This window comes from Apteryx mantelli, chromosome 10 (genome assembly GCF_036417845.1).
Source record: "Apteryx mantelli isolate bAptMan1 chromosome 10, bAptMan1.hap1, whole genome shotgun sequence".
Classification (NCBI taxonomy): Eukaryota; Metazoa; Chordata; class Aves; order Apterygiformes; family Apterygidae; genus Apteryx; species Apteryx mantelli.
In genome coordinates, this window is record NC_089987.1 from 7,491,311 (window position 1) to 7,507,365 (window position 16,055).

General features: G+C 37.3%; 1 protein-coding gene across 11 annotated transcripts in view; it reads right to left on the bottom strand.

Moving 5' to 3' along the window:
* Window positions 1-16,055, bottom strand: part of WWOX (WW domain containing oxidoreductase) — a 524,615-nt gene that overhangs the window by 398,745 nt on the left and 109,815 nt on the right. For all 11 annotated transcript variants that reach the window (XM_067302452.1, XM_067302448.1, XM_067302450.1 and 8 more), the window contains exon 6: window positions 7,499-7,587. In XM_067302452.1, the coding sequence (XP_067158553.1) occupies window positions 7,499-7,587 (89 nt within the window). The remainder of the gene's footprint in view (window positions 1-7,498; window positions 7,588-16,055) is intronic.

The following is a 16,055-nucleotide window of genomic DNA, read 5'->3' on the forward strand; positions in this document are numbered from 1 at the left end:
TTCCACACCTTGCTCTTTTGGGGGAACTTTTTAAATCTCCTTGGTGCTTAGAAGACAGCAGCAATGAAAATGTTCAGAATCTGCTAAATTTCATTCAGCAGGATGAAGGACATTTGCTACCTCAAAGTGGACACGCATATCTTTTTTCAAAATCCCAACAGCAATTCATTATTTGCACATATACACAAGCAGTTACTAATAAGAATAAATCTGCTGTAAGGGAGCATTCATTTTTGCAATAACCATGGAATGATTTGGTTTTTTGGCATGCATTTCTAAATATATGAGTTTCATTTGTACACACTAACTTCTTGTTAAAAAAAAAAGTACAACTCACAAGAAAGGTCAATTACTACTTTTATTATATATTTGTGATATTTCCCATGGAAAACAGCTAACTCCTTGGAAAATGTTTTCAAGACCACAGTTGATCATTCACACAATAAAACACTTCATGCATTTTGAACATTTCACTTGCCAATGACAACTCCTTCCTCTGTTTTGCCTAGAGAAATATAGAGCTGTAATAGAGTTCAGAAAGCCCCCAGCAGCTGCATGCTGCCATTCAGACCTGAAAGATTCCATGTTGTGATAAAAATTAATGTACTTTGACATCCTCTGGGATTTTTGGTGCCTTGGGAACAGCTAATGAAGAAATACTACCTTTTCAGACTATAACGCAAATTTTTGGATTCTAAGATTAAGACACATGTGGCATATGCATGACCTGTCTAACGTCAGCAGTAAACTATCCATACCCAAGTGCCAAAAGACTCTGCCTCTGTGTTTTAATTATCTCCCATAGAAAGCCTTTAACCAAATAGACTAAATACATTTTAATGCATATGTAATTAAACAGCTAATTTTGCCTTGTATTTCAGAATTTTTAAAAGACAACATCAATTAAAAATACAGATCCTTTAAAAATCCATTATGCTATAAAGCTGTAAAACCCTTGTTTTATTTGAAACATAATATATTTTAATCGTGCACATTAAATCATAAGTATCTTACGTCTTTAAATACTCAAAACAGCTTTCATGCCTGCTGCATCTGGTGGAAAATTTTCAGGAATACAGGGCCTACAGACTTTGAAAAGTGGAATCCAGAATATCTTATGAGCCCCGCCAGACTTCTACGGGGCCGCTGGGCAGGCAGACGTGCGCGGGAGTGGGCTCCAGAACCAGCACGCCGAGCGCAAGCCCCCACCGGTTCGGCCTCATCGCGCACCTCGCTACAGCAAGCGCGGCAGACACCCCCCAGGGACACGGGAAATCTGAAATCCCTCCAGGCACCCGATTCAGCGCTGTTGCAAGATGCCTCCTTCCATTTGGGATCCTCGCAGGCCTCTTTTAAAGGGTCTAAGGAATTAAGTCAAGCTCAGTTGTTTAGAAAATACTATCATAAAAATATCCTAATACTACACCCTAATACTACACCCTAATACTACATAAAAGTATCTAATGAAGACCTAACAACACCAATTTTATTAGTATTATGTAAAAACAATAAATATTTTTGCAGATGCAATCACAGCTAATATTATAATAATCTGTCAATTCTACCTATATTTTAATGCAGACTTTTACTTTAAAAAACACGAACATCTCTCTGAGCAAGGAAGTATTTCTTGTGTTCCAAGAATAATTTCCAGATACAGCAGATGAAATTAAAGGTGATCTGGTGAAAACTTCATGATCTCTGCCTCCAGTAAAAGGTGGGGAGGGGTTAAGCTTGAGAGGTTTTTAATTTAAAAAATACTGGAAACAGTTTCTGGATCCACATGACTTGACACATGCAACCAAAATGGGGTAATTGTGTGAAAGAGCTTAAAAAGAGAAGGAAAGAAAGAAAAAAGAAAGAAAGGAAGAAAGAAGAAATATTTATACAGAAAGCCAATCCCTAGGCTTTAAATAAGGCACAATACCACTACATGGAAAAAAAAGAAATGTTTCACCCTAATATTAGTATGTATGTTTCAAATCCAGTCAACCTTTGATCTTATTTAAATTTATCATACATGCTGTCTGCAATAGTAACTTCTCAACTACGCATTTGTTTCCATATTTAATTCAATGTGGATTTTTTTGGACATCTCTTAAAATGTGCTATTGATTCAGAGTTTGTGTCTGAGCGGCACTGTCAGAATGCCCATAGTATTCAAAGCTCAAAAGACAAATTTAATAGCTCAACTGTTACTCGTTTTAATTCACAGAAAGTATTTCTATAAATGCCAAAAGGTTTAACAGATCTGTACAGTCTTAGAGAGAAAATATATTCAAATTTTGAAAGACAATATGCGGTGGCAATGATTGTCTCTGACAAAGATATAATCCACTGCAGAACTATTAAGCACATTGGCATAATGTCACCACTTACAATTTCTTTAAATCATATATTTATTTTTTCTTGATTTTACAAGTTATCTATGCAATGACTTGCTAAACAGATCATATTTTTGCAAAGGTATTTATATGAATGAATATAATTTATTATACAATTTCTATAATGGTGGTTAAATCAGAATTAAAAACAATTCAACAAGCATGCAATATGTCAGTTATAATACATGAAAAGCCAGCACACAAAGAGAAATAGTATTCTGGGGTGAACTTTCAGCAGCTCTGAAATCTTAATTGCACCCACAAGGTTTCAGAGAGCTTCTGCTTGCAGCATGAAAAATGAATGTACTCATAGAGTTTGAGGCCTCAGTTAAGGAGGCTAACTAAAAATCTGGCCCTCTCCATTTTGGTCTGGTTAGGGAAATAATAAGAGACATTCCAAATGGAGAATCATAATTCATAACTGCTGTCTTTTCCATATTTCTATACACAGCATAAATGAATAAACTGTTAGCATACGCCAATTCTTACCACAAAGATATACTGTTTTAAAGTATAGGAAAGTAACTGCAGTGAAAACCTACATGTGGAAGTCCTGTATAATTGTGAAGTGTTGCTACCAGTTCAGAAAAGTCTAAGTATTAACTGCTGGCAAATACTGTATAAAGTATACACGCTCTCTCTCTCGCTCTCTCTCTATATGTATAAATATATGTATACACACACACACACACAATACCATATACTACGAATAAATACCAAAGTACCAGATCCACAAATCCGCACTCGTACACAACTACCAAATCCTACAGACCCTGAACTACAAAACACTGAAAGAGGCTTGATTTAAATGCTACGCTGCATACAGGCAGAGGAGGGCAGTCATTCTGACTATACAGGAGGATTAATAGCAACCATAATTCCTCACGATTTGCCCACTCAACAAAGAGGAGATTCAATTCAATATTTTTCAGTTCCAAAAGCCTAATATGAAAGATTGGATGGTCTGGCCCTTCCAATTGCACAAAAAAAATCAGCTAATGCCAAATCCTCATTTATAAACAGATTATTTATTTGACTTTGCATAACTGAGATATTCAATCAACTGCCTGGGTTGGAAACTAGCAGGTGGAAGACTAGGTGTATATAAAAGTAGTAACAAGTTTATCCAGTTAGGTGCGTTGAGACCTCTTTTCCTGTGAAGGTCACCCACTGCTGTTGGAAATGTCAAGCGGGGAACGTATCTCCAGCTAACAAGTCAGGGCAACTACAGGAGTGCCAGAAATCACCCTACCAATCAGAGGAATAACAGTGCAGCACTTCAACCCATAAGAGAGCCTAAAATAAATCACTATTACTATAACATTACTAATTGGCCTTCTATAAAGAATTGGCTTTGTGAATCCTTCAGTCCCATTTTTTATCAAGTTGAACTAGTATTTTATGTATTTTTCATTTGTTGTTCTGATTGTGCTACAACCTCACAATGAAGTAAGGGATAGATCAGATATTTCCCAGCAATATTGTTTTATTCTGCCAGAAGACCTCAGGAGATCCAACTTCAGTGACTGCATTTAGCTTATTTTGTCCACAGAACTGTTTTAACTGGGGCAGCTAGAAAAACTGGAGAACACTGTTCTTCTCCTGAAGAAAGCTGAGACTCTGCTGTGATCACAAAACTCCAGGATCTAGATAATCTACAAAACCTTATCTCTCAAAGCTTCATTTGAGACTGCATGGATAAAAGAAAAGTTTCATAGAGAGAAAAAAGCTGTATCAACTCAAGGGTATAGATAATGGAAACAAAAAAAACCCACATTTTTTTCTATGAGGATGAAGGGTTTTCCAGAATATATTTACAGGAATATTGCATAATCTACCAGTGTATGCATACCACTGAAAATCGTGAGTCCAAATTGTATCTGTGGGCAAGGATGCAACATCTAACAAATCCAAATAGGAATAAAAGCTACCGACTCTTTTAGAAGCCTGATAACTTGAAGATGAATCATCTGATTTTTACTTTCAAACAGGAAAGCCTTCTTAGCTTTTAAATATTAAGTAGTGCTCCAATTTGTATTAAATGTTTCTTTCCAGAGTAGCTCTTTCCTCCTGCTTTTTATCTATGTTTCAAAAGGTCTCTTCCTCTGTTGCATCATTTGTTTTCTTTAGGTAACCAGCCCGTTAAATTCTCGCTTAGCAAAGGATGCAATTTCTTCATTCTTCAAGTAGTTTCCGGAATCTCTCAGATTCTCAAACACGTACAAGAAGGCAATTCTCTCTCTGCAAGTGATTTGATCAATGCAGGAGATTAACCACCTTAGCAATTCTATTCTCCCCACCCCCATCCCAAGGCTATGATAGGTTTTTGATATATTAAGTATATGAAATTTAGGGACTTTTTCCGGAGTAGTTGCATTTTAATTTTCTCATCCAGAAAAAGATCTGCAAAACACACAGTCCTTTAAGACTCTTCCAAATTGCTGTCAGCCAGGGAAGAACTTGCTCCCAGAGATGTGACTATAAGAGTACATCCTTATAGCTGCCATCAAAAATATTATCTAGAGCCACAAAGTGTCCCAGAAGAGCAGAATTTCAATACACAAGCAAATCTACTTTCTGTTTTATAAAGTTTCAATTATTAGGCCAAGACCAACAGATTCTGGAGAATACTGTATCAAAGTGCCCAGGAAGCAATAGTGGGTTGGGGAAGTTAAACAGACAAGAAAACTGTCTACATCCAGAAGTTTAAGAAGTTGATCGCATAAGGCCTCTTCACATAGTGTGTAGAAATAAATGTATAGACTTGTATTAAGAAGTGTGTGTGTGTGTGTGTATATAAAATTTCTCCTTCATATTTTAAAATTACTGCATTTTTGTCCCAGAAACCAAGTTCTATAAAACTCAGAACTCACCTAATCATTTTGCTTAGGAAAAACAAAACAAAGCAAAAAAAACTTTCTTATTCTCTTTTTCTACTACTTTATTGTTAAAGGATTAGGAATTTTTTAAGCATGAAAACTCTGTGCTGACATCACGTGTCTCCTGCGTTCATCGACATGACTTACAGGTAGCACACCGAACTGGGGAGAATGCGATCAAGGTACGCCTGAAATCAGAGATACCAAAGCCCTGCGAAAGCCAGGCTACCCGCTTACAGACTTGCCAAAGCATACAGAACAAGACTCCATCTGTCACTGAATGCATAAGATTTCTTTCTATTGCTCATAAAGCTACTAATACAAAGGAATCTGACAAAAGCTTCTGGACACTACTGCAAAACAAATAAAGAGACAAAAGTAGTTAGTGTATATTAGAGCCAGAAAACATACAAAGCTGGCATTGCACTAACAACATGCTATTGCTGTATAATTGCTTTTTGACCTTATCCAGACATAGTTAAATCACAAAAAATCAGAGCTAGAAAGACCTAGTAGATATTCTAGTCCATAGTCCCGCCAGGGCAGATGATTGCAAGGTAACTCTTCTGTATCTGTATCAGATAAAAGATTTACTGGTACAGGCAGTGTGTGGGGCCTGGTTTCCATCCAACCTCAGAGTTTAAACAAAATATAGCTGGAAATTCATTTTGGTCAAAATCCCACAAGCCTCACAATAGATACAGGCCTTAATCTTTCCTGCAATGCTTCAAGAAGTCCTGCCAGACACACACACACAAGCACAGACTCAAGATACAAATACCTGAAGGCAAGACAGAGGCTAAAACATTGCCTACCACATTTTCCAAAATAAAATAAGAGTGAAACATTAATAAAACGTTTCCATTACTGAGAACATAATGTAGCTAAACAGACATACATTGGTAAAATAATGTATGACAACAAAAGTAAAACAGGGTTTACTTATTCTATATTTTCTGTATCTTATCATTTTCTAAGTGTCATTCAATAAAAGGTTTTCATTTTCTAATTTCTCCAGCAAAATTTGATTGTTTACTTCTAATGATTTACAAGATGCATGCCAAATGGACTCGAGAGGATGACCATGATATGATCTGCAACACACAAATCAATTTAAGAGCCGCATTTGGAAGAAGGGTGTTTTAACTTTTAGCTGTACCATATCCTATTTTTAAATAAATGTAGCATACCAAAAAGCATGCAGAAGCACAATTAAAACTCTTGCCTGTTCTCATATTATGACACTGAGTCAGTAATAAAGCAGCAATGCTGCAAGCATTTGTCTTAATATTTTAAGAAAGTTTTAATATATGAAAATGCTATATGGTAAAAAAAATATTGTTACCAAGGATTTTTGGCAGTAAAGGAACTGGTCTTAGAACTCAGTTTTGACAACTCCTTGAATCTAAAAGACCTGTAAGTACTAAAATGTCATCTGTCTATCCATGGGAGATTTAGCTTTGGCAGTATTTCAAAAGTGAAAAATCATTCTTTTTTTTATATATTTTCCCTACTACAATATATTTTCAAAGCTGTCTAAGAGGCTTTATTCTCTTGAGAAGTATAGTATGAAGTACATGTGTTACAGAAATATTTGCAGAAAAAAACTACTAAGTTTGAATAGTCACAAAAATCAGATACAATGGGTCCAACTGTGGATAAAGCACAAAGTGTGGAATTTATTGCCAAGAGTTGGCACTTAAAGATTCCAAATCATTTCTTCAATTTAGTGATTCATTGTTCTTTTCAAGCTAAATTAAACAGAACATTTGGAAAGAATATAATCTTTCAATGCAAAGTGGCCAATTGTTAAGTGATGCCATTACTTCTCTTCTCCCTCCCCCCCCCCTTTTTTTTTTTTTAAATTACAAACTATTCCAGAGACAGGTCTGTGACCCCAGGCTTTTTTCAAACCACTGGAAAAAAGTTATCTGAGCGGCTTTTGATAGTTTAGCTTTGGCCCTTTTCAGTAGCCACCAGGGGTACTAATGCCCCTATTAAAGGTGGGGCTACACAGGAAATAATCAGAGATTGGTAATTATTTTTTAAGATAAAAACAAATAGTCTTCAATTTATGTAAAAATATGCACATAAAAAAGCAATTCCTGAGAAATGCTTATTCACCTACTGTAGTTTCTGAGCAGTCCAACTGTGGTAAATTCTGGCAGTTGTGCTCAGCTGATTAAGACATTAAAATAACAAGAAATTATTATATGTAATCTTCTGAGTACTTACACATTCTTGGACTTGAATGCTTCAGCGAAGTGCTGCACACTGTGAAGAGAAGCAAGGTCTAAGGTCATTGCTTCTACCTTGGCTTTATGCTGGAGCAAGAGAAAAATAAAGATAAATAATAGCAAGTTTAGTTCACAGTATCATGTTACAGAAAGTGTGTTATGAAACATGTCAGATTCCCTTGTTTAACATTATAAGCCCTCAGTGAATACAAATCATCAAAAAGAACGGACAAGCACAACATTCAGTGCCAAAAGTAGCATTGTAACTTCGTAGTTCTGCTAAAAACATACACTACGCAACGCACAGCTTCATATAACACAGGGAATTGACACAAGCTAGTTTTGGTTAATGTATCTTTTTCTTTCCGTTTAGCTGGTGAAACTTGTATGTAACTCGTGAAATAAAAAGTTGAGTAAGTATTATTCGTAATACATGCATTTTTTAAATACTATACCGGTAGAAAAATACTCAGTAAATATTCTTTAAAAATCAGCTGAATTCATAGTCATCCTAAAACAAGCTACTATCCATAGCAGCTGATATATAAGACACTATAATATGAGTATAGAAAACATCTGATCAGCCTATTATTTTTCATACAATAAAAGTTTACCAGGGCAGAATATCCTCTAAAAAATTGCTTATGCTCTTAAAGCCAACTTTTCACCTAGAAGAGGACATGCAATCCCACAAAAAGACAGGTCACCCTGGAAGGGCTAAGCTGAAGCACCACCCAGCCAACGCTTCTCAGTATGCTCAGCCTGAAGGTCCCTGTCTGCAGATCCTCTGAAATGCTTACATTCCAAATCTTGGAACAAAATGAACCAAAAATCTATTTTCATTGCAAACCACCGAAGCGGAGAGCCAGCCAGTACACAGAATGAGGTGGACCATGGCTCTTTCAAGCCGCAGCTTGGAACTGGCTCTCGTCTGACCGCGGCTGTACGAATGCATTGCCTCTCGGCACTGCAGTGTTCCCTGCTCAAGTCAACAGTCAACTTCAGTTCTTCCACACAAGCTATACTTTAAGACATCTGTGATCTTCTGCAAAATACCAAACATTACGACATACAAGTCACACATTCCCTAAGAAATTATAAACACCTATGCTTGTCCTTGTCATTGCTTTTAGAGTCACTGCTGCCCAACACCATATAAACTCTCTGGCACCTGAAGGAAGCTGCTAAGTGCCTTGTACTCTCCCCAAACTTAAATTTTTCTGCATAAATTATGTAACACTATTTATGCCTACTTGCAGCCCAATCTGCTTAGCTCATCCAGGAAAAAAGAAATTAGAGGGACACTTCATGCAATTCCAACATGCTACATACGACTCTGCAGAACTGTAATGGTTTAGACTGGACGTTAGCACTGCTAGAAGAAAACAAAGGAAAAAGATGCAGCAGATACAGCGGTACTGTGCAGTCACAAGCAGCATCTGAGGTTAGGCAACAGCAGCTTTGCAAGCACCATGCTGCAATGGGACCTACTGGGATTACAAGGTTAGAGGGTAGGCATATTTGGAGAGACCAAAAGGAAGCAGTGCAGGCATCAGCACAGGAAGACGACAAGAAGTGCTCCCTTGTCTCTCAAATTCAACCACTTCACGGATCTCCCTGCTTCATCGCATTTGATGTTTTTCTCCCCACATCTGCTTTTTTTCTCGCTAGCACCCCTTCTGCCCACTACAATTGTATTACAGGTTGTGATTAAACAGAATGTCACTCAAATTACTTTCTTCCTACTCCAGCCAGTCTTAACAGGACAGCACAACAAATACAACTAAAATTGACAGGTTCAGCTTCCATCAGGAAATATCAATTGATGGTGTCTGAAAGGGCTAAACCCAACTCACCCTCACAAGATACACATCATTAGAGTATCTGGATTTACTTTGCCCCCCTACATAAATATATTCTTCTGTCTGACGGTCAGAGACTTCAGAAAGGCAATGCTGGCTAGTTTACACAACTGTGCTCCATAACAACTTCTCTTCAACTCTGCAGTCCAAGGCTGTTTACCTAAGAGATGTAGTGTGCATAGCTGCTTTTATTTTGCTTCTGTTCTCCTCAGTTGAAACATTTTACTGACTTTTCCAAGGGGAAAAGGACAAGAAAGCTACAAATACAAGGGCATAAGGGGGTCCAAAAAAACCCTCCCAAAAAAACAAGAAAACCTAAGTAGTTCAACAGACTAAAGCAAAAGCTGCTGGTTACTACCCTCCTGGGGACACTGATTCAAGTCCACACGGTATATCACCACTCAGGTAATGCTTTTGCTCTTGGTGTCAGCTTTCAGGTTTCTGCTACCGATTCCAAGAATGGAAAAAAAAGTCTTTGTATTTCAAGGCCAAAAGAAAAAAAATTGTGATGCCCCCAAAATACTTTCAGCAATTAAGCAGACAAAAATGGCCTGGTTTTGTGGATGAATATACTAAAGATGTGAAAACTAGAAATTTAAAAATCATAAATAAATTACTGAAAGGGATAAATGGTTGCCTGTTAGCGAAAGCAAACTGCTACTATAGGTTTCTTCTGTATCAATTCAAAGAAATGAGACCACCATTCCAATTATACATTATTTTACTGGCTAAAGAAAATGGAGTATCTCAAACAATTTAACACTACTTCCCCTTTTTTTCCTTTTAGCTTTTAGCTTTGATACACATGCAGTTACAGAAGAAGATAAAGATGACATTTGGTAAGAAATTCAACAAGCTGCATCTAAAATAACCTGAAAAAAGAAAAAAGGAGGAGGAAAAAAAAGCATTCATGTGCACAAGAATTGGGAACAATATAAAATGGATATTTACTTCCTCCTATGAGATAGCGATTGCTACTGACAACGCCACAAAGCTGACTTCAAAACGTTCAGGACCAAAGCCCAAGTGTACTGAGCTCGCCCTGCTCTGCATGCTCGGAGCACGTTTCCATCGCCTGGGCAGAGGCGGCGCACGGCAGCAGGGAAGGGCTCTAAGGCAGGGAAGGGCTCTAAGGCTGCCCAGCAAGGCAGGTCCTCAGCCTGCTCCTCCTGCACAGACGGACCGTGGCACATGTCCCTGAGTATTTTATACTGGCTGTGGGATCGCTCTTTTGAGCTTAGGTCTTAAGTCACAGTCCATGCTTTGAGCTGGTATTATGACAGATCACAGAGAGAACAGATATAATCTTGATTATCAAATTAAAAATGTTTCAATGAAGAGTCAAAGAAAGCTTTAACAGTTAGGACAAGGCAGTGCATAAATCAACTAAACCATGAAGCCTAGTCAAAAGCTTGGTTTAATAAAAGGTTTACTTTAAAGGTAAAATACTCCCCTTTGGTTTCCAGAAAAAGCAGTAGCCGTACACAGGGTACTGGGTGCGCAGCATTAGTCTCTCCTGCCAGTTATTTACTTCACTGTTTCCACATCAAATCTCAATTCTAATAGCTGTAGTGTGCTGATTAATAGTCTTGGGACATCTTCCCTTGCCTACATGCACCTCTTCCACCTTCTGCTTCCCCCTTGCTGCCTATGGCTTTTCTATCAAGTAGGTCAGCAGAGGCAAACAGCAAATACAAAGTTTTCTTTTCAACATTCTCCCTGCCTTTGCTTATGGAAAAACTGATGCTAAAAGTGTCTCCTTCATTAATACACAAGATACATGTTGAGCACAAGGGACACCATTTGCTCTACGCCCTCACAGAAGAGCCAGAGCATGCGACCCCAATCCACTCAGATCACATCTTGCCACACTGGTTTAAAAAGGCCTGCAAAATAACAAGCATGAGAGTTTTCTCCAAGCAGTAACTGAGGAACCAATAAATTTATACATTGTGGGCTTAGGCAAGTCCCACAGCTTTTCTTTCTCAGCTTCTCCCCTGCAAACCGGGATTGAAGCCCTTCCCACTCCACAGAGGTGCTCTGCATTTCACCCGTTCCTCCTCCTGTAGTTCGAGGAGGGCACGTGCCTTCAGTACGAACCTATTTTCGCTCCAAAATTTTCCACACTTTCTTCTTCTAAGTTACAAATAAGTAAAAAAAAGCTATGAATAAGGCAACATGTTTGCAAGGTAGGTTCCTATCAATGTAAGGATATTAGCAGTGACAAGTATATAAAAAATAAACCCCAAAAAGAAACGTTTTTGCTAAAAGGCATCAAAACTGTAATTGTAATTCACAGTCACAACTGATTGTTAATGATATGCTGCAAATCCTGATCTAATGTGTCATAATTGTATTATGCTGATGTCTCTCACCATTTCGCTTCACATATTTTCCGTACTGAATTATGCCTCATTTTATGCTGTGAAATCTTAAATGGGACTTGTCACTTCCCCAAACACAAAGGAGACGGGAGCTTAACACTTCCGTCATGATACCAACACACTAAAACAGAAAACTGCAGAATGTCTTAAACTGTAACAATAAATGATATTAATGCTCCCTCTACTACTTTATTTGCAGTTACATCAGTTAAAGGGATACTAAATAAGAGAAGGTATTTAGGAGCATTTGGAGAGCTCACTTGTAAGCGCAGGATCGCTGCTACGTGCTGCCTGCCGACAGCCTGGGCCACATGAGCTGCTGCCCTAACCGCGGCTGCCCTGCACAAACGGCCGCCGCAGCCCGAAACGTCTCCCCAGCTCGACTCGGGCAGACGTAGCAAACTGGCCAAAAGGAGAACGGACAAGACAGGGTACGGCAGGCGCGCTGAGCCTTGTGAAAACGGTCAGCCACAGCCAGCCGAAAAACTGCTGCGGGGATGAGGAGTATTTGCGTTTCATGAGGTCCGAAGAGCAGCCCGTGGCTAACAACGTCTGGTCACCGGCACCCTGCCTCTGAAGAGGCAGCCAAACACGAACCACCCTCCAGTTCCTGACAAGCCCTTGTTCAAACACAGTCCAATAACATTTTGAAAAGATGCAAAGAAAACTGTTCATCTTGTTTGATGGTTTTATACCCAGTTCTAAAAGCACTTTATCAATATTTCTAGATAACTTGCATTTTCATTGCTCTGAACAGAAATAGCACCAGAAAGCAGTTTGCGTAATTTTGTATGTAAGCTGCTGCCCATGTGGAGCAAAACTATTAAAAATGCTTAAATGTAATTGGTAATATTTTGCACACATGCTAGAAAAATGCTTATTGAGCCAGAAACTAACAAGAAAGTGAAAACATCCAGAAAGCAAGCAATTTCACTGCATGCACTGTATTCACTTTACAGCTTAAAAACTGTTTAAAAATGAACACTGCATGGTAGAGTAGTTTGGCAGTAAACATGATTGTGCATTTGTGTCTTGCTATTGAAGAAGGAGTCTTTTTTCATAGTGAATTTTTCATTCAAATGTAAGTGATGATTTACGTTAAATATAGGTAAAGCATAGCTACATTTTCCTGAAGGATTGCAAGGAAGTGAAGAGCAGTACAATAAGTTGAAGCATAAAAGCTTTCTCTGTCATAATATTTATTATAATGGCATATAAAATAGCTGAAATAAATAATAGATGACTAAAAGTAAATTCATATGATAAAGAATCTTTCAGCAGACACCATTACTTCTGACTGCTCTAGTTTTATACAGAGTTGAAGGCTCTTAATAAATATGCTGCAGTCCCTTATCTTATGCAAGTACCAGACATCTTTTGAGGACCTACTTAAACTGTAACATAGTGGACACTGGCTGGTTTACTTTATAATTTTACTTTCAAAAGATACAGTGTATATATCTTAGATATTTAAAAGCCCTTTTCTCAAAACTGAATACATAGCACAACAGTAAAAACACCCAACTCTGAGGGACTGAAAATATAATAAATTGCAAAAAAACACTTTGATAAAGAAAAAACTTGATGACATCTTGGAATGCAAATACTTCTGATAGATGCAGAGCGAGAAACAGATAATCTTCAGGAAAAAAGAATTCAACATTAAAACTGATGAAAAGTCTGTAGAATTATGTTAAAATGGGTAAAATAAACAAATAATCAAAACTCAGCATATGACAAGCAATGCCCAAATAAACCCATATTTCCATGTTGAGAACAAAGTAAAGGATGTGTTAGAAGCACATCTGACAATTTGACACATAGCTTATGACACTCAATAGTCACTATGCACTATTTATGGAGGAACATAATAAGGAAAAAGGCTTTCACTCAGGATTAGGACTGTAAATATTATTGTCTCTAATGTATTCAACATTTGGTACTTCATGCAAAACTGTATTTATGTAATGCTAGCTTCATACTGTTGTGTGCTTTGAATGCTACGAAGCTACTTCTCGTGGAAATGAATGGGACAAGTGAATCATACTGCTTTAAGAGTAACCTAAGATACATACTAGATGCTTTAATAATAAGTTTTTTTGTTACATTTGAGTTAACTTAATAAAGTCCACTAGAAGACATTGGGGTAGAACAATTTTACAGTCATTCTTCCAATTTTTTCTGTTTTCTCCCCCATATCTACGCAGTACTTTTCAAATTTTCACTAATTAATGAAGGAAGACATGGTACACATGACAAAACAATTTCCTGCATATTACAGTTTATGTTATTAACCCTTACCTACAGTGGAATGACTGGGATTGATTGTGATTCTTTATGAAAATCAGAGATGAAAAGGATTTTTCTTTCCTTAGAAAGAAAATCTATTTAGTAATACTTAGCTTCACTGCTTTTCCAACTTACTTGTTTTACCTTTATTTTCTTTATAATTTACTGATATTTAATTCCAATTTCAATGGTTAGGAGAACAGCTGTCTTTGCTAAATATTCAGTACCACTCCCTTGCACATCAGAAAGCTCGAAAAACCACAATTCAGTTTCAGCAAGTTTTACAGCAGCTCCAAGGAACACTTCTTTTCTCAGTCTACACTTGAAGTGTTATTTGTTTGTGTGAGTTCAGTCCACATCTTTCCTCTCCCACATCAACTTCAAAGGAAACTTCAAGAATCATAAGTGAAATAGCTTGTTTTCAATATCTGCAATCTTAAAGTTTCTGCAGCACAGAAACGACGACTCTAACCCTCCAAGTTTATAGATTTCAAAATACTGCAATTGCTGGTATTGTATTGGTACTTTCAATGTATGCATTATTATGGACACAGTCTACATGTCCAGTTTCACCTTACTCAATCTCGTTGAATGCACTTTAATGCTCTGAGTGAGCCTTCCCCAAACCTGATTTTATACAGCCTGGGTCCTTCCTGTTTCAAGTAACTAGATTCTCATTTTCTTCACAAAAATGGAATTTTGGTATGGGTTGCCTTCATCCAAGTAAAGTGAATAAAGACCTACTGGGTCAAAATCAGTCTGCAAATTGTTAGGATTACTGATCATCCTTGAACTTACACTTTATCATGAAAAATGTATTATTTTCCTTTCCTGTAACCCTTCTCCAGAACATTTACAGATATTTGACAGCGAACACTATCTCTGTGGCAGCCTCTGTAGCTTGGAGGAATAAGCAACTGCTTTAGGAACACTTCAAGCCATGAAGCTCTCTCAGGCCTGTTCTCCAGCCCAGTGTCCTCACCTTGCTAGGGCAGTTCCCCACCCATGATACTCTAGGATGAAGACATGAATCTGAGATTATCCTACTAAGCTTAATAAGGTTATAAAAACAACAGAGAAATCCAGATCCTCCTTTGGCCAGAGAGTAAACATAAAGACAACAAATGAACAGTTCACATTTAAAGGCCAGAAGGACAAAAGTGATAAAAAAGACCCGACATGAAGCAGTCCAATTTCTGAGAATGCCAGGTGCCGACGAGGTATTTGGTCCTCACCTTTAAACAAACCACTGTTCACTACAATGTTTTCCCACCTTCCAGCTTCTTAATTTATCTTAGATAAATTTTATATCACAAATATAGCTATATGACTGACTAGCTATATTTTCTGTATTTGAGTTGGACATGCTTTCCCAGGTCATCAGTCATTTTAGATCACCAATATTTTAAAACTGTGTATGTATTTCTGTTAGTAAATGTCTTCATATATAAAGAAATACAAAATACACTTACTCATTTCGCTGTGGTCACTCAGTTTCTCAGGTTTCAATTTCATTATTTTTTTCTAAATGTTCAGAAATGAATACCACTACTATGAAGAATGCTATGCTATTTCACAATCTTTAAGTTAGTTTACTTTTAGAACAGATCAGTATCTCTGAAAATTACAGCCTGCAATATCTTCAAAAGACAATTATGAAGGAAAAAAAGAAAAATATCTGCATTTCTTTTTGAAACTAGTATCTTCAGAGAAGCAAATTATACCACAGCAATTCTAAATCATACTTAAAAAGAGAATAAGAGAAATCAGCCTCCTCAGGTAATTTCTTAAATTATTTATTCCTTAACCAGAGAGAAGAGAAAAACACACATACGCACACAAAATTTACTGGACCATAATTTCAGAATACTTAAATTTGCAGGCTCCAAATACGTCTGTTTTTTCCTGTATGCACACAGTTCCATTGCACACACTGCACATCTGCTTCAATTACAAGAAATGCTTTTTTTTTTTTTTTTTAATATCTACCATAGGTTTTGGCAGTAGGAATTTGTTTAGT